Source organism: Cavia porcellus, unplaced genomic scaffold, assembly GCF_034190915.1.
Source record: "Cavia porcellus strain 051 isolate PalLab524CR breed Dunkin Hartley unplaced genomic scaffold, mCavPor4.1 scaffold_7, whole genome shotgun sequence".
Taxonomy (NCBI): Eukaryota; Metazoa; Chordata; class Mammalia; order Rodentia; family Caviidae; genus Cavia; species Cavia porcellus.
Window position 1 is genome coordinate 18,188,228 of NW_026947490.1, and position 17,805 is coordinate 18,206,032.

Consider the following 17,805-nt stretch of genomic DNA (forward strand, 5'->3'; position numbering starts at 1 on the left):
AGATCGCTCTGAATTGTACACTGCACACGCTCCTGCTAAAGGTCCTATGCAGTGATGCTGTGCTACTGCTCCGGCATTCATTTACACATGGTCACAGTTGTGAAACAAAATTGTACAGTATGACTGCAACAGTCATGCTCACGTACACGCATCTCGGTTATCTGCCCACCTCCTAAGGAAGCTGCGTCCTCTCAATGAGATTCACATTCAGCTGGACAATCCAGGTCCGAATACGGGACCATGCTGGCCATACATGAACATGTCCTACCCATAAAGACACCTTACATCACATCCCTAGTGTCACTCTGTTCCACACAAGCACCTCTGCCAACAGAAGATGTACCACGGAAATGATCCTGTTTGGCTCTCCTAAAAGCTGGCATGTTCTCCCATCTTTCATTTCACTCAGGACCAGAGGAGGCAGTGCCATTTCATTCCACCTGATACCTCACTATTGCTGTCTGCCTCTGCAGAGATTAGCTAACTCCTCTTTAAGGAAACAAGTGTCTTTCCTTGCAACACTTATCTGAAATATTCTCAGCAACCAGCATGAGCCGGGAGTGTAAGTTCTTCTGATTTGCACTTTCTTCAAAATGAGATTCCTTCCCAGCAAGATGGCACTACAGTAAGGGTGTCTTGCTTTCAATGAGAGCCTAGGCCTTTCCTGCCTGTTGCATGTAACTATTTTCTCAGGCAGTATTGGTAGGGGCCTTCTAGAACTGTTTGTCATTGTATGCAGAGAGAATCCATGCACGTGATATTCAATGCACTTAGGGGTGAGGGAGAATCAGGAATCTAAATTTCCCCATGCTGCTGATTTCCTTCCCAAGCGGAGTGTTCAGGGTACTGAAAAGATTGGAGGGGGAATACAAAACACTCGGAAACAGGCAACATTCACAGTGAGATGGCTATTTTATTGCCTTCTGTGAAATGACAAGTCCTCAAAGCTCTGCTGCAAAAAATGGAAATCAGTTGGGAACCATGCTTGAAAATGGAGGCTTGTGTCCAAAGTTGTGGGTGGCATGAGTCACTCTGCCCATCAGCACCATGCTCACTTCTTCACTGCAGGCAGCCTGGGGGGAGGTATATATCTAGACTGCTGGGATCATCTTCCCCAGGCAGATAATACATTTCTATAAGTTTATCTGTGTCATCAATGTCAAAATCTTCGACGTAGACGACGTGTCCCTGAGTTCCATCAGGTTGACTTTGGAATGACGAACCAAACACAGAGGCTCCGTGTCTTCTACTGATATCTTTCTCAAAACGCTCTGCTCGGTCACAGACATGGTCATCTGAAATGGAAGATATCGGTGAACAACTTGCAACAGGACTTTGTAGGACGTGCTCCTTCTTTTCTGAAGAGGTCTGCGTGGATGTTCCGGGCAAAGAAGCTAGCTTCAGTTTTAGCTGATCTTTCTTCCGTTTGCTACGCTGGTTCTTAAACCAGATCTACAGGGAAGAGAGAAGCAGTTCAATAAATGGGTATGAACCCAAAGCTTTATTTTCCTGTTCCCTAGGATGTGAGGTTTTTGGGTCAGAAAGGTGATCTCCAATTGCTGTGGACTGATCTGAACAGGGGAAGTACTTTGTATCCTGTGCTGTTCTGGTTCCGGGAGGGTAAAGGGGGGGGGGTATTGGGTTTTACTGGCAATGCGTAGAGTAGGAAGGGGCAAACTCTCAATGCCGGAGGGTTAAACAAAGGGTGCTGCGTGTAGTTCTGCATTAGTGGTTGCTCCAAATTTTGCAAGAATACATTGCAATGACTGAGAGCAAGGAATGGGAATGGAGCTTGGGTTGCTTCAGCTCCATGAAGGGATTTTGCCCTCACTACCTTGAGAAAGGCTAGGAAGACATCAGAATGAATTTGAATGTTCTGACTGAGCAGTATCTAGATATCTACCCGCTGTGTTTGTATAAAGACTCACTGGGTTTGGTGTTTCTCTTCTAAGGAATGGTATGGAGAGGAAGTCCACTTTAAGATGTGAAGCCTGATGAGAAGTAATTTGTACTCAGAACGTGGGCTTGGGAGGGACTAACTCCCAGCTCCAGGAAGTGCCTCAATTCTTGAGCACTAGGTTGCCCATTACAAGAGTGTGCTGCTAATCGGAAAACAACCCAAAGGGCAAGATCTCAGATCCAGATTCAAAGGGTCCCAGGCAGTGTGCTGTGGATCAGTTAAAATCTGGCCCTTGCACTTATTACTTGAGGAAGACAAGTCTTTTGGGTCAGCCTCAGTCTGCCTCCAAAAGTGAACATGGGTGAAGTGAAACTATGCCATATTTCACCGCTGTCCAAACGCACTGCACCTGGCAAAGTATGGGACTTGTATGCTGGTGGTTGAAAGCGTGTGGCTTTCTGGGTCAGGTGTACCACCTAGAGACACACACTCAGGTACTTACTTTTATCACCGTTTCATCAACATTGATTTTTGTAGCTAATTCTTTTGTAACATCGTGCCCTGGATGATTGTTCTTCTCAAAGGCACTCAGCAGTACTGAGCGTTGGGATGGGGTAAAGTCAGTTCGTGGCTTGCGCCTGTATTCTATCTTGTCTGCAGAGGGAAGAGACAAATACTTGCATGAAAGCACTATCCACACGGAAAGGGCAAAAGCATGTGTTGTAATCATACCCAAATGTGCATTTCATGCTTGGCCCAAAGAGTTCACCCATGGAACCACATTCCTCTCTAGCTCCAGGTACCCTGTTTCTTAATGGGAGAGAATACAGCATTGGGGTAAGAGTGACAGTAGACTCAGGGTTTCACAATGCTCAAGCAGTGCTTGAGACCCTGGTACACTCAGCATTCAGACTCAGAGGTGCTTTCAGACCCTAAAGAGCTGGCTACTGATTTGGTCATTTCTTCGTGGGATCTGTGTGGCTAGCAGCTAAGAAGCAGAATGCATGCTGATTCTCTCCTCTACTGGCTCTGTCATTTAGAGACCTGCTCCCCTCATCGTTTGCTTCTGTTTCTCTAGGGTAAAATGGTGCCACATAAATCGTAGACATTGCAAAGTTGTGAATTTCCAAAGAAGTAAGTTTAGTGTACAGTATTTGTGCAGAATAGGAGATTATACTATGGTTTCACACATCTAATACCTTCTTACCCAGTAATACTTAATGTTATGGCAATCCATATTCCATGGTCTCTTCTATTTATAAGAGACTTTGTTTTCCCACATTGCTAAGCGGGCACACACAAACTCAAACCCACGCCTTCATGCATCCACACACACACTGCACCCAAACTGCCAACATGCTGCCTAATTCTCCGTCAGTGAACACAAATGATCCAATACATAGATTTTTTACAATCTTTTTAACAATTGGCATCGAAATCACAACCTCGCTCTGGCCAGGCAAGCACTGGGCCACTGAGCTGAATCCCCAGGACCACAGAGTTTTACAAAAACATTTTTCCGTTCCTGTCTGACGAAAGAGGGCATTGTTGAAAATTTTGAAGCATGGTATTCAAGGAGTGACAGAGACAGAGATAGATAGAGCAAACTAGAGCTCGAGACAGAAAAAGTAAAACTGAGCAGGAAAAGGAGGGTGGCAGCAGGATAAACTCTAAGTTTATTAAATAAATGGCCAGGGGTTTAGCTCAGTCACATAAGCGTCTGTCTGGCAAGTATGAGGTCCTCAGTTTGATCACGCTACCACACCACAAAAGAAAAAGCAAAAACAAACACTCCAACATTAAATTGTCAGTGTCATATTACTAGAATATATTGCACACATATATCTAGAATGCCTTGAAAATACAGAAAATCAGATGGGGCATGTATCCTTGGAAATGAGTACAAAATAGAAGATTTGGAAATGATATCAACCAAAGTACTGCAAATCTGCGCATAGTGGTGCACACCTGTAATCCCAGCCTGCCTGGGCCAAAACAGTGAATTCAAGGCCAACTTGGACTAAGCAGTAAGACCCTCCCTCCAAGGGGCCAGTGATTTAGCTGGGTGGCCCAAGGGCTCCTTTGGGAAACACAAGAATTGAACTTCCATCCCTGCTACAAAAAAAAAAAAAAAAAAAAAAAAAAAAAAAAAAAAAAAACAGAAACAGCAACAAAAGAACTCTATCCCTAATCACACGAGAAAAATCCAAAAGCAAACCAAACCAACAAGAAAACCCCTCAAAAATAAAAATTATTGGTGTATGTGGTAGCCCATTCTTCTAATTCGAACACTTAAGAGCCTGAGGCAGAAGGATCCGTGCGAGTTCCAGGTCTGCTGGGCTATGGAACCAAGTTAAGGGCAAGCCTATCTAGAGAGTGAGATCCTGACTCCAAAGAAACAAAGATTCTCCAAAGCAAAAATATATGTTTTAACAAGTCTTATAAATACAATGCTCAATAACGTTGATTAGTTTGACAACTTCAAACTTTAAAATACATAGACTATAGAATTATACGGAAATAAACAAACCTGCAAGCAGGTATCTGCAACAAACCTAACATATCAACTTCCAATGTGTAGAGGGCGACAAAGATTATTCTACTCAGCCCCTGGAGAAAAAATTCATGGAGCCCAGGAACCACCACAAAGTCCTTGCATCTCTCCCAGGGTTCCCCCACTCTCAGCCCCTCAGCTCCACCTTCCCAGAATGCCTCGACTTACCTGGTTTCCAGGACATGGCAGCTGCAAGACAGTGCTAGCGCATGACCAACTGTACCACCTATGGCTCCTCAGTTTACCTGCCTGAAGCCTTGGGCTGCCTGGCTTAAATAGTGTGTTGAGGTAGCCACACCCCCTCCTTAATCCACCCTACACATTCCAGGCCCAATTTATCCATAATCCATGTGAGAGTGTGTGTGTGTGTGTGTGTGTGTGTGTGTGTGTGTGTGTGTGTGTTTGTGTGTGTGTGTCTGTGTGTGTGTGTGTGTTTGTTTGTCTGTGTGTGTGTCTCTGTCTGTTGGTCACTCTGGATGTCTCCAAACCGAGGCCACTGATGGTGAACTTTTAAGATTGAAGTCTCCAACTGCAGTTTCAACCCCACTTATTTATGTCGAACCACTAACACTAGCATGACCCTGGAATGCTCTGCTGCTGGGGCAATGCTACTGTGACTTGGCTAGCCAGGGACAGAGAGCTTTGCAGGGCTCCTGTGTCCTGAGTGCCCCAAGGTCACCACCACTGACCTAGGCTGGGTCTGCTGTTGGGCCAGGTGATGAAAGTGAAGGGTGATTGGAAACGGATTCCTAGCAGGGTGGTGCCATGCACACCTATAATCTCAGCATATGAGAGGCTGAGGCAAGAGGATAGCCTACAGTTCGAGGCAAGCCTGAGCTACAAAACTATTATCTGTTTCAAACAATACAAAAAAACAGGTGTACGAAACAAAGAGAGAAAGAAAGAAAGAAAGAAAGACACACAGACACACAGATAGAGAGAAAGAAAGAAAGAAAGAGACAAAGAAAGAAAGATAGAAAGAAAGAAAGAAACGAAGGACGAAAGATACAAAAAACCAATCCAAAGCAAAAAATTCCTGACCTGATATAGTAGAGGAATCCTTAGGAAAATCAGGTACACAGAAAAGAGACAAAATGTACCAAACTTTCACTGGGGACAAATGAGTCAATCAACATGATGCTGAGAAAATCTGTGGATCTGTGACCGGGAAGGGGAGGGCGTGAAACCCTACAGGGTGGGCTAGAGGGGCACTTGCGCTGCTGAGACCTGCTCCCCCTCCCCTGGGACCTGGAAAGCCCTCCACAACCAACCTGGCTGGCAAAGAAACTACATACAGTTGTCCTGGAAGATCTGCACAGAGGACCCAGTAGTGTAAGTTAAGGAGCTTGGATTGTGGCCATTTGGGAGGCCAGGTTGAGGCAACTTCAGGCTGTTTTTCTCTGTTTCATTTTCTGGCTCTGGGAGTGAAACCCAGGGACATCACACTGAGATGTACAGCATCTGCCCATTTTTATTTTTACTTTTAGTTAGGGTCTCCTTCAATTGCTAAATGCCCGACCTGGTCTCAAACTTGGGGTCCTGTGGCCTCAACCTCTGCGAGTTCTAGGATTGCAAGCATGGGCCACACATCCACATTGCATTTTTTAACAGATTTAACCAAGTCTATTCTCTCTCTGTCTCTGTCTCTCTCTCTGTGTCTGAGTTTGTCTCTCTCTGTCTCTCTCTCTCTCTCTCTCTCTCTCTCTCTGTCTCTGTCTCTGTCTCTCTCTCTCTCTGTCTCTCTCTCTCTCTCTCTTTCTCTCTCTGTCTAATGAGGACATAGCAAAGCGGATCAGATAAGAACAATGCAAGTAACACAGCATTTCACAATAAGACAACCCCTGATTAACAGTAACTACCATAATGTCTCTTTCTTTGAAATAGTTGAGCATAGCTTCATATACGATAGAATCAAGCATAACAAAACAATATAAAACAATTCAAAAGAATGAAAGCATTACAGGGCTTTCAGAACCCAATTTTAGAAAACCAACAATGGATACAATATTATCTCATTTTCCATAGGAAAATTGTTTGTACTATCACACATAATATCCAATAACATATAACAGGACAGTACCAAAGGCAAACGAAAAACGAAAACTTGGTAGGACTTCAGACTAAGATGATTCTAAGTCCACTCTGACGATTCTAATGTCTTCTTTTCTATGAAAGAGCTCTTTCTACTATCACAGATAATAAAATCAAACAACCTAGGATAAAACCACTCCAATGAATCAATGGAGACATGATAAGGTTTCAGAACAGTGTAATGGGAATCAAGATTACTCTATGCTCTTATGTACTGTTACATTTTCTTAAACTCGGGAGAGTATAAGGTATTTATAAGTGTGAGTTTGATTTATTTCGCTTATCAGTATGGTTTCTAGTTGCATCCATGTTTTTCAAAATATTTCAATATTATCAGTTTTTTTAAAAAAATTTACTCAAAGAGAAATAAACCCAAACAGTAAAAGGGTATCAGTAATACAAAATTTCAAAAAAATAAACCATAAGAAATCACTCACTAATAGATTACATATCGTCATCTTAGAAATAGTTGTTCAAGTTACAAAATAGAAGCCTACAAAGTGGCATTCAGTGAGACTGCAAACTGGTGTGTTCAATGATTCAACAAATACTTAGTAATATGATCATCTGTTTTACACATCTAAACACACTTGCATTTGCATCCTTTAGAGGACTTTCTTTTCCTCTCTTTTTAGCAATATCAATTTCACATTTTGGGTTTTATTGATCCCTCAGTTCTTAGTACTTTTTTGGAAGAGAATAAAACCAATTGTGACAAAACAAAGAGAATCAGTCAAAACAAAGGATGGACATAGTATATGATCTAAAAACAGAATACAAGGTAATCAACAATGGTTACTATAATGCCTCTTGCTACCATAAAATTATTGACTATAGCATCAGGTATAAGAAACCTGAACAAAACAGTACAGAACAAAACTAATAAAACGGAAACATTGGAGACATTACGCGAATTCAAAGGAACCTAATAGTCAAACAAGAATGGATATCATAGTGAATCTTATTGCCTTAAAGTAGTTGCCTATACCCTCAAAGTTGATACTATCGAACAGAACAGAATAGAGTAAAATCAGTGAAAGCAGGATGGTGAGAACAATACAGGGATTCATTAAAGATAACAGGAAATCAAAATTATTACTATAATATATCCTGCTAATTGTTTTATTTTTTCCCTTAATTAAAAATAATAATTCACTTAATAAAGGAGGGAGATTGAGGTAAAAGAGGACATAACAACATATCAAGAAGTTCAGAACACAACTGTTTAAGCAACATAGTGTTTCACCACAAGATAACCCGACTTAAGGGGCTGGGGGTTTAGCTCAGTGGCATAAGCGCCTGCCTTGAAAGCAGGCAGTCATGAGTTCGATCCCTGATACCGATAAAAAGGAAAATGACAAAAAAAAAAAAAAAAGATAACCCGACATAATAGTAGTTACCGTACGGTTTCTTTCCTTGAAATATTTGATTATAACTTCGTACACTATAGTATCAAACATATCAAGACAGTGCGAAACCATTCAAGAGGCTTCAAGTATTACAGGGTATTTAGAACCAGCTAACACAAAAGAAACAATAGTTTCTATATTATCTCTTTGCCTATAAAAGATTTTGTTTATACTATCATATACAATAAACTCCAATAAGATTCAGTGGAGACAGAAGCAAAACAGTCTGATGGGATTTTAAAACAAGATGATAGGAAATCACCTCGAGCTATTACAATGTCTTGTTTTCTTCAAAATGCCTGTACACACCATCACAGACAATACACTCAAACAGCCCACAATAAAAACATTACAGTTAAGGAGTGATGACTTTATAAGTCTTCAAAGCCGTATAATGGGGATTCATGATCACCACATACTTTTACGTATTTATCCCATTTCTTACACTAGGGAAACTATTCGGTATTCACACACGTGAGTTTGATTTGTTTCACTCAAGAGTATGTTCTCAAGCTGTTCCCATTTATTTATAAATATCTCAATGTGATTCTTCTTTATGGCTGAGTAGTGCTCAACTGGATAAAAAGAGTGGAGGAACCCAGAAAAAGAAGTGAAAACTTTAGTGAAGAATATAAAAAAAATCTAGAAAACATGAACCAGATTCAAAGAGATTATCAGGAAACTAAAACATCCATTGAAAGATGGCGATATTCCTTATCAAAAACTAAAGTCAGATTTTAAAAAGTTGAAGCTGGATTTGCACTGTGTGATCAGCGAAAGAAAAATCCCCTAAAAATAATAAGGAACCAAGAAGTAAGAGCACAAAGGCTGGAAGGCAGCACGTGGACCTATACCCTAAGAATTTCAAATAATCAGCAAAGAAGAAGGAGTAAAGAGAAAAGAAATACAAAAGCTATTCACTGAAAACATTAAGGAAAGCTTGCCAAGCATCAGAAAAGGAAATAATATTCAGATATATGAGGCATGCAGAACTCCAGCCAGCCAAAACAAAAACATATTTACACTCAGATATATAAAAGTCAAGATCCCAGAATTGATCACAACAACAGAATATTAAAAGCGGACAGAGAAAACAAACACAACACACATAAAGGAAATCTCATCAAAATCATGAAAGACTTCTTAACACAAAGTATCAAGTCAGAAAGAGCATAGCATGGAGCCACGTATTCCAAGCTCGGAAGGAAAATAACCTGCAAGCCACACGGATGTGCCCTGCAAAACTGTCTCTCAAATTTAATGGACATACAAGATGTTTCCATGACTCAAAGGAAATGTGGGAGTTGGTGACCACCAATCCACCCTACTAAATTACTGAAGGACATCCTAGACAGACAAAAACATCACCAGGATTCCTGCAAGAGTGACAGAAAGACCTCAATGAACGGGGCAGACAGCGGAATGAAGGAGAAAAGTAGACAACCAATGGCAGAGAAATAGCAAAGCAGAAATGTGGCAGAGAAAGTTGACTATAATCTCCAACATAGATGGCCTTGATACACTAACAAAAAGAAAAACAGGCAGAGTAGATCAGGAGATAGGGTCCATGGAGTTGCTCTAAGTAGGAAATATAATCTGCCTGGAAGAGGGTTAATGAACTGACAGTCAAAAAGTGAAAACAACGCTCTATTTGACTGGAAACCAGAGCGTAACAGGCACACCAGTTCCAGTGCCTGAAGAGAGGTTGGAAAGTCATGACACTTCTCTGCAGTGGAGACTTAAGCAGCTTAAATGATGGAAAACCTTGAGGCTTTTCAGCCTCAAGGTCAAAAGTTGAGAAGAAACGGATTAGAGGTGAAAGGTCCAACTCTGGCTCCTCTTTCTTTGACCCCATCACAGTCACATCCCAGTCTCCTTGATGAGACAGAGGAGTGGCAGAACAGTCAGTCTATCTGGGATGGAAGGTTGATTGTAAAGTGACAGATCATGGACCAGTTACTTGGCAGTGGACGCTTTCTCTGATGTAAAACAACTAATGAGAAATTCCTGCTTCATAGGATATTCTCAGGGCCAGAAGGTAAGACAGAGCTAAAACCTTGATCCTGATTACAGACATTTAGAAATCCTCAGAGCGCTTGCCTGTTGGAAGGGAAGGCACCTTTCTGGATTACTACACAGTAATCACGTTGTAACATCTAAAAATGTTAAAATGAGATCCAACAACGTTGCTCAGTAACAGTCTTCATGATTAGCATACGCAAGACACCAGGTTCTATCGCTAACAGCTCATATGCTCCTAGACAGTCCAGCTAAGATCGCTCTGAATTGTACACTGCACACGCTCCTGCTAAAGGTCCTATGCAGTGATGCTGTGCTACTGCTCCGGCATTCATTTACACATGGTCACAGTTGTGAAACAAAATTGTACAGTATGACTGCAACAGTCATGCTCACGTACACGCATCTCGGTTATCTGCCCACCGCCTAAGGAAGCTGCATCCTCTCAATGAGATTCACATTCAGCTGGACAATCCAGGTCCGAATACGGGACCATGCTGGCCATACATGAACATGTCCTACCCATAAAAGACACCTTACATCACATCCCTAGTGTCACTCTGTTCCACACAAGCACCTCTGCCAACAGAAGATGTACCACGGAAATGATCCTGTTTGGCTCTCCTAAAAGCTGGCATGTTCTCCCATCTTTCATTTCACTCAGGACCAGAGGAGGCAGTGCCATTTCATTCCACCTGATACCTCACTATTGCTGTCTGCCTCTGCAGAGATTAGCTAACTCCTCTTTAAGGAAACAAGTGTCTTTCCTTGCAACACTTATCTGAAATATTCTCAGCAACCAGCATGAGCCGGGAGTGTAAGTTCTTCTGATTTGCACTTTCTTCAAAATGAGATTCCTTCCCAGCAAGATGGCACTACAGTAAGGGTGTCTTGCTTTCAATGAGAGCCTAGGCCTTTCCTGCCTGTTGCATGTAACTATTTTCTCAGGCAGTATTGGTAGGGGCCCTCTAGAACTGTTTGTCATTGTATGCAGAGAGAATCCATGCACGTGATATTCAATGCACTTAGGGGTGAGGGAGAATCAGGAATCTAAATTTCCCCATGCTGCTGATTTCCTTCCCAAGCGGAGTGTTCAGGGTACTGAAAAGATTGGAGGGGGAATACAAAACACTCGGAAACAGGCAACATTCACAGTGAGATGGCTATTTTATTGCCTTCTGTGAAATGACAAGTCCTCAAAGCTCTGCTGCAAAAAATGGAAATCAGTTGGGAACCATGCTTGAAAATGGAGGCTTGTGTCCAAAGTTGTGGGTGGCATGAGTCACTCTGCCCATCAGCACCATGCTCACTTCTTCACTGCAGGCAGCCTGGGGGGAGGTATATATCTAGACTGCTGGGATCATCTTCCCCAGGCAGATAATACATTTCTATAAGTTTATCTGTGTCATCAATGTCAAAATCTTCGACGTAGACGACGTGTCCCTGAGTTCCATCAGGTTGACTTTGGAATGACGAACCAAACACAGAGGCTCCGTGTCTTCTACTGATATCTTTCTCAAAACGCTCTGCTCGGTCACAGACATGGTCATCTGAAATGGAAGATATCGGTGAACAACTTGCAACAGGACTTTGTAGGACGTGCTCCTTCTTTTCTGAAGAGGTCTGCGTGGATGTTCCGGGCAAAGAAGCTAGCTTCAGTTTTAGCTGATCTTTCTTCTGTTTGCTACGCTGGTTCTTAAACCAGATCTACAGGGAAGAGAGAAGCAGTTCAATAAATGGGTATGAACCCAAAGCTTTATTTTCCTGTTCCCTAGGATGTGAGATTTTTGGGTCAGAAAGGTGATCTCCAATTGCTGTGGACTGATCTGAACAGGGGAAGTACTTTGTATCCTGTGCTGTTCTGGTTCCGGGAGGGTAAAGGGGGGGAGGGTAATTGGGTTTTACTGGCAATGCGTAGAGTAGGAAGGGGCAAACTCTCAATGCCGGAGGGTTAAACAAAGGGTGCTGCGTGTAGTTCTGCATTAGTGGTTGCTCCAAATTTTGCAAGAATACATTGCAATGACTGAGAGCAAGGAATGGGAATGGAGCTTGGGTTGCTTCAGCTCCATGAAGGGATTTTGCCCTCACTACCTTGAGAAAGGCTAGGAAGACATCAGAATGAATTTGAATGTTCTGACTGAGCAGTATCTAGATATCTACCCGCTGTGTTTGTATAAAGACTCACTGGGTTTGGTGTTTCTCTTCTAAGGAATGGTATGGAGAGGAAGTCCACTTTAAGATGTGAAGCCTGATGAGAAGTAACTTGTACTCAGAACGTGGGCTTGGGAGGGACTAACTCCCAGCTCCAGGAAGTGCCTCAATTCTTGAGCACTAGGTTGCCCATTACAAGAGTGTGCTGCTAATCGGAAAACAACCCAAAGGGCAAGATCTCAGATCCAGATTCAAAGGGTCCCAGGCAGTGTGCTGTGGATCAGTTAAAATCTGGCCCTTGCACTTATTACTTGAGGAAGACAAGTCTTTTGGGTCAGCCTCAGTCTGCCTCCAAAAGTGAACATGGGTGAAGTGAAACTATGCCATATTTCACCGCTGTCCAAACGCACTGCACCTGGCAAAGTATGGGACTTGTATGCTGGTGGTTGAAAGCGTGTGGCTTTCTGGGTCAGGTGTACCACCTAGAGACACACACTCAGGTACTTACTTTTATCACCGTTTCATCAACATTGATTTTTGTAGCTAATTCTTTTGTAACATCGTGCCCTGGATGATTGTTCTTCTCAAAGGCACTCAGCAGTACTGAGCGTTGGGATGGGGTAAAGTCAGTTCGTGGCTTGCGCCTGTATTCTATCTTGTCTGCGGAGGGAAGAGACAAAGACTTGCATGAAAGCACTATCCACACGGAAAGGGCAAAAGCATGTGTTGTAATCATACCCAAATGTGCATTTCATGCTTGGCCCAAAGAGTTCACCCATGGAACCACATTCCTCTCTAGCTCCAGGTACCCTGTTTCTTAATGGGAGAGAATACAGCATTGGGGTAAGAGTGACAGTAGACTCAGGGTTTCACAATGCTCAAGCAGTACTTGAGACCCTGGTACACTCAGCATTCAGACTCAGAGGTGCTTTCAGACCCTAAAGAGCTGGCTACTGATTTGGTCATTTCTTCGTGGGATCTGTGTGGCTAGCAGCTAAGAAGCAGAATGCATGCTGATTCTCTCCTCTACTGGCTCTGTCATTTAGAGACCTGCTCCCCTCATCGTTTGCTTCTGTCTCTCTAGGGTAAAATGGTGCCACATAAATCGTAGACATTGCAAAGTTGTGAATTTCCAAAGAAGTAAGTTTAGTGTACAGTATTTGTGCAGAATAGGAGATTATACTATGGTTTCAAACATCTAATACCTTCTTACCCAGTAATACTTAATGTTATGGCAATCCATATTCCATGGTCTCTTCTATTTATAAGAGACTTTGTTTTCCCACATTGCTAAGCGGGCACACACAAACTCAAACCCACGCCTTCATGCATCCACACACACACTGCACCCAAACTGCCAACATGCTGCCTAATTCTCCGTCAGTGAACACAAATGATCCAATACATAGATTTTTTACAATCTTTTTAACAATTGGCATCGAAATCACAACCTCGCTCTGGCCAGGCAAGCACTGGGCCACTGAGCTGAATCCCCAGGACCACAGAGTTTTACAAAAACATTTTTCCGTTCCTGTCTGACGAAAGAGGGCATTGTTGAAAATTTTGAAGCATGGTATTCAAGGAGTGACAGAGACAGAGATAGATAGAGCAAACTAGAGCTCGAGACAGAAAAAGTAAAACTGAGCAGGAAAAGGAGGGTGGCAGCAGGATAAACTCTAAGTTTATTAAATAAATGGCCAGGGGTTTAGCTCAGTCACATAAGCGTCTGTCTGGCAAGTATGAGGTCCTCAGTTTGATCACGCTACCACACCACAAAAGAAAAAGCAAAAACAAACACTCCAACATTAAATTGTTAGTGTCATATTACTAGAATATATTGCACACATATATCTAGAATGCCTTGAAAATACAGAAAATCAGATGGGGCATGTATCCTTGGAAATGAGTACAAAATAGAAGATGTGGAAATGATATCAACCAAAGTACTGCAAATCTGCGCATAGTGGTGCACACCTGTAATCCCAGCCTGCCTGGGCCAAAACAGTGAATTCAAGGCCAACTTGGACTAAGCAGTAAGACCTTCCCTCCAAGGGGCCAGTGATTTAGCTGGGCGGCCCAAGTGCTCCTTTGGGAAACACAAGAATTGAACTTCCATCCCTGCTACAAAAAAAAAAAACAAAAAAAAAAACAAAAAAAAAAAAAACAGAAACAGCAACAAAAGAACTCTATCCCTAATCACATGAGAAAAATCCAAAAGCAAACCAAACCAACAAGAAAACCCCTCAAAAATAAAAATTATTGGTGTATGTGGTAGCCCATTCTTCTAATTCGAACACTTAAGAGCCTGAGGCAGAAGGATCCGTGCGAGTTCCAGGTCTGCTGGGCTATGGAACCAAGTTAAGGGCAAGCCTATCTAGAGAGTGAGATCCTGACTCCAAAGAAACAAAGATTCTCCAAAGCAAAAATATACGTTTTAACAAGTCTTATAAATACAATGCTCAATAACGTTGATTAGTTTGACAACTTCAAACTTTAAAATACATAGACTATAGAATTATACGGAAATAAACAAACCTGCAAGCAGGTATCTGCAACAAACCTAACATATCAACTTCCAATGTGTAGAGGGCGACAAAGATTATTCTACTCAGCCCCTGGAGAAAAAATTCATGGAGCCCAGGAACCACCACAAAGTCCTTGCATCTCTCCCAGGGTTCCCCCACTCTCAGCCCCTCAGCTCCACCTTCCCAGAATGCCTCGACTTACCTGGTTTCCTGGACATGGCAGCTGCAAGACAGTGCTAGCGCATGACCAACTGTACCACCTATGGCTCCTCAGTTTACCTGCCTGAAGCCTTGGGCTGCCTGGCTTAAATAGTGTGTTGAGGTAGCCACACCCCCTCCTTAATCCACCCTACACATTCCAGGCCCAATTTATCCATAATCCAAGTGAGAGTGTGTGTGTGTGTGTGTGTGTGTGTGTGTGTGTGTGTGTGTGTCTGTGTGTGTGTGTGTGTTTGTTTGTCTGTGTGTGTGTCTCTGTCTGTTGGTCACTCTGGATGTCTCCAAACCGAGGCCACTGATGGTGAACTTTTAAGATTGAAGTCTCCAACTGCAGTTTCAACGCCACTTATTTATGTCGAACCACTAACACTAGCATGACCCTGGAATGCTCTGCTGCTGGGGCAATGCTACTGTGACTTGGCTAGCCAGGGACAGAGAGCTTTGCAGGGCTCCTGTGTCCTGAGTGCCCCAAGGTCACCACCACTGACCTAGGCTGGGTCTGCTGTTGGGCCAGGTGATGAAAGTGAAGGGTGATTGGAAACGGATTCCTAGCAGGGTGGTGCCATGCACACCTATAATCTCAGCATATGAGAGGCTGAGGCAAGAGGATAGCCTACAGTTCGAGGCAAGCCTGAGCTACAAAACTATTATCTGTTTCAAACAATACAAAAAAACAGGTGTACGAAACAAAGAGAGAAAGAAAGAAAGAAAGAAAGACACACAGACACACAGATAGAAAGAAAGAAAGAAAGAAAGAAAGAGACAAATAAAGAAAGATAGAAAGAAAGAAAGAAACGAAGGATGAAAGATACAAAAAACCAATCCAAAGCAAAAAATTCCTGACCTGATATAGTAGAGGAATCCTTAGGAAAATCAGGTACACAGAAAAGAGACAAAATGTACCAAACTTTCACTGGGGACAAATGAGTCAATCAACATGATGCTGAGAAAATCTGTGGATCTGTGACCGGGAAGGGGAGGGCGTGAAACCCTACAGGGTGGGCTAGAGGGGCACTTGCGCTGCTGAGACCTGCTCCCCCTCCCCTGGGACCTGGAAAGCCCTCCACAACCAACCTGGCTGGCAAAGAAACTACATACAGTTGTCCTGGAAGATCTGCACAGAGGACCCAGTAGTGTAAGTTAAGGAGCTTGGATTGTGGCCATTTGGGAGGCCAGGTTGAGGCAACTTCAGGCTGTTTTTCTCTGTTTCATTTTCTGGCTCTGGGAGTGAAAGCCAGGGACATCACACTGAGATGTACAGCATCTGCCCATTTTTATTTTTACTTTTAGTTAGGGTCTCCTTCAATTGCTAAATGCCCGACCTGGTCTCAAACTTGGGGTCCTGTGGCCTGAACCTCTGCAAGTTCTAGGATTGCAAGCATGGGCCACACATCCACATTGCATTTTTTAACAGATTTAACCAAGTCTATTCTCTCTCTGTCCCTGTCTCTCTCTCTGTGTCTGAGTTTGTCTCTCTCTGTCTCTCTCTCTCTCTCTCTCTCTCTCTCTGTCTCTGTCTCTGTCTCTCTCTCTCTCTCTGTCTCTCTCTCTCTCTCTCTTTCTCTCTCTGTCTAATGAGGACATAGCAAAGCGGATCAGATAAGAACAATGCAAGTAACACAGCATTTCACAATAAGACAACCCCTGATTAACAGTAACTACCATAATGTCTCTTTCTTTGAAATAGTTGAGCATAGCTTCATATACGATAGAATCAAGCATAACAAAACAATATAAAACAATTCAAAAGAATGAAAGCATTACAGGGCTTTCAGAACCCAATTTTAGAAAACCAACAATGGATACAATATTATCTCATTTTCCATAGGAAAATTGTTTGTACTATCACACATAATATCCAATAACATATAACAGGACAGTACCAAAGGCAAACGAAAAACGAAAACTTGGTAGGACTTCAGACTAAGATGATTCTAAGTCCACTCTGACGATTCTAATGTCTTCTTTTCTATGAAAGAGCTCTTTCTACTATCACAGATAATAAAATCAAACAACCTAGGATAAAACCACTCCAATGAATCAATGGAGACATGATAAGGTTTCAGAACAGTGTAATGGGAATCAAGATTACTCTATGCTCTTATGTACTGTTACATTTTCTTAAACCCGGGAGAGTATAAGGTATTTATAAGTGTGAGTTTGATTTATTTCGCTTATCAGTATGGTTTCTAGTTGCATCCATGTTTTTCAAAATATTTCAATATTATCAGTTTTTTTAAAAAAATTTACTCAAAGAGAAATAAACCCAAACAGTAAAAGGGTATCAGTAATACAAAATTTCAAAAAAATAAACCATAAGAAATCACTCACTAATAGATTACATATCGTCATCTTAGAAATAGTTGTTCAAGTTACAAAATAGAAGCCTACAAAGTGGCATTCAGTGAGACTGCAAACTGGTGTGTTCAATGATTCAACAAATACTTAGTAATATGATCATCTGTTTTACACATCTAAACACACTTGCATTTGCATCCTTTAGAGGACTTTCTTTTCCTCTCTTTTTAGCAATATCAATTTCACATTTTGGGTTTTATTGATCCCTCAGTTCGTAGTACTTTTTTGGAAGAGAATAAAACCAATTGTGACAAAACAAAGAGAATCAGTCAAAACAAAGGATGGACATAGTATATGATCTAAAAACAGAATACAAGGTAATCAACAATGGTTACTATAATGCCTCTTGCTACCATAAAATTATTGACTATAGCATCAGGTATAAGAAACCTGAACAAAACAGTACAGAACAAAACTAATAAAACGGAAACATTGGAGACATTACGCGAATTCAAAGGAACCTAATAGTCAAACAAGAATGGATATCATAGTGAATCTTATTGCCTTAAAGTAGTTGCCTATACCCTCAAAGTTGATACTATCGAACAGAACAGAATAGAGTAAAATCAGTGAAAGCAG

At 42.0% G+C, this 17,805-nt stretch overlaps 2 protein-coding genes across 2 annotated transcripts; both read right to left on the reverse strand.

Annotated features, from left to right (window-relative positions):
* Positions 1-1,059: 1,059 nt before the first annotated feature.
* Positions 1,060-4,638, reverse strand: LOC101788198 (paired-like homeodomain transcription factor LEUTX). The gene is made up of 3 exons (XM_005002588.2): positions 4,623-4,638; positions 2,403-2,554; positions 1,060-1,452 (listed from the first exon to the last, which is right to left on the reverse strand). Exons 1-3 carry the CDS (start codon positions 4,636-4,638, stop codon positions 1,060-1,062), a joined length of 561 nt encoding a protein of 186 aa, XP_005002645.2.
* Positions 4,639-11,287: 6,649 nt separating this feature from the next.
* On the reverse strand, positions 11,288-14,867 carry LOC134476793 (paired-like homeodomain transcription factor LEUTX). The gene is made up of 3 exons (XM_063252450.1): positions 14,852-14,867; positions 12,633-12,784; positions 11,288-11,680 (listed from the first exon to the last, which is right to left on the reverse strand). Exons 1-3 carry the CDS (start codon positions 14,865-14,867, stop codon positions 11,288-11,290), a joined length of 561 nt encoding a protein of 186 aa, XP_063108520.1.
* Between the last annotated feature and the right edge of the window lie 2,938 nt (positions 14,868-17,805).

What these genes read in the sequence shown, in the direction of transcription:
- LOC134476793 (XM_063252450.1), bottom strand. An exon ending in TTGATGAAACGGTGATAAAA is followed by an intron (nt 11,681 to 12,632) that starts GTAAGTACCTGA and finishes TCTTCCCTGTAG; the next exon opens with ATCTGGTTTAAGAACCAGCG.
- LOC101788198 (XM_005002588.2), bottom strand. An exon ending in TTGATGAAACGGTGATAAAA is followed by an intron (nt 1,453 to 2,402) that starts GTAAGTACCTGA and finishes TCTTCCCTGTAG; the next exon opens with ATCTGGTTTAAGAACCAGCG.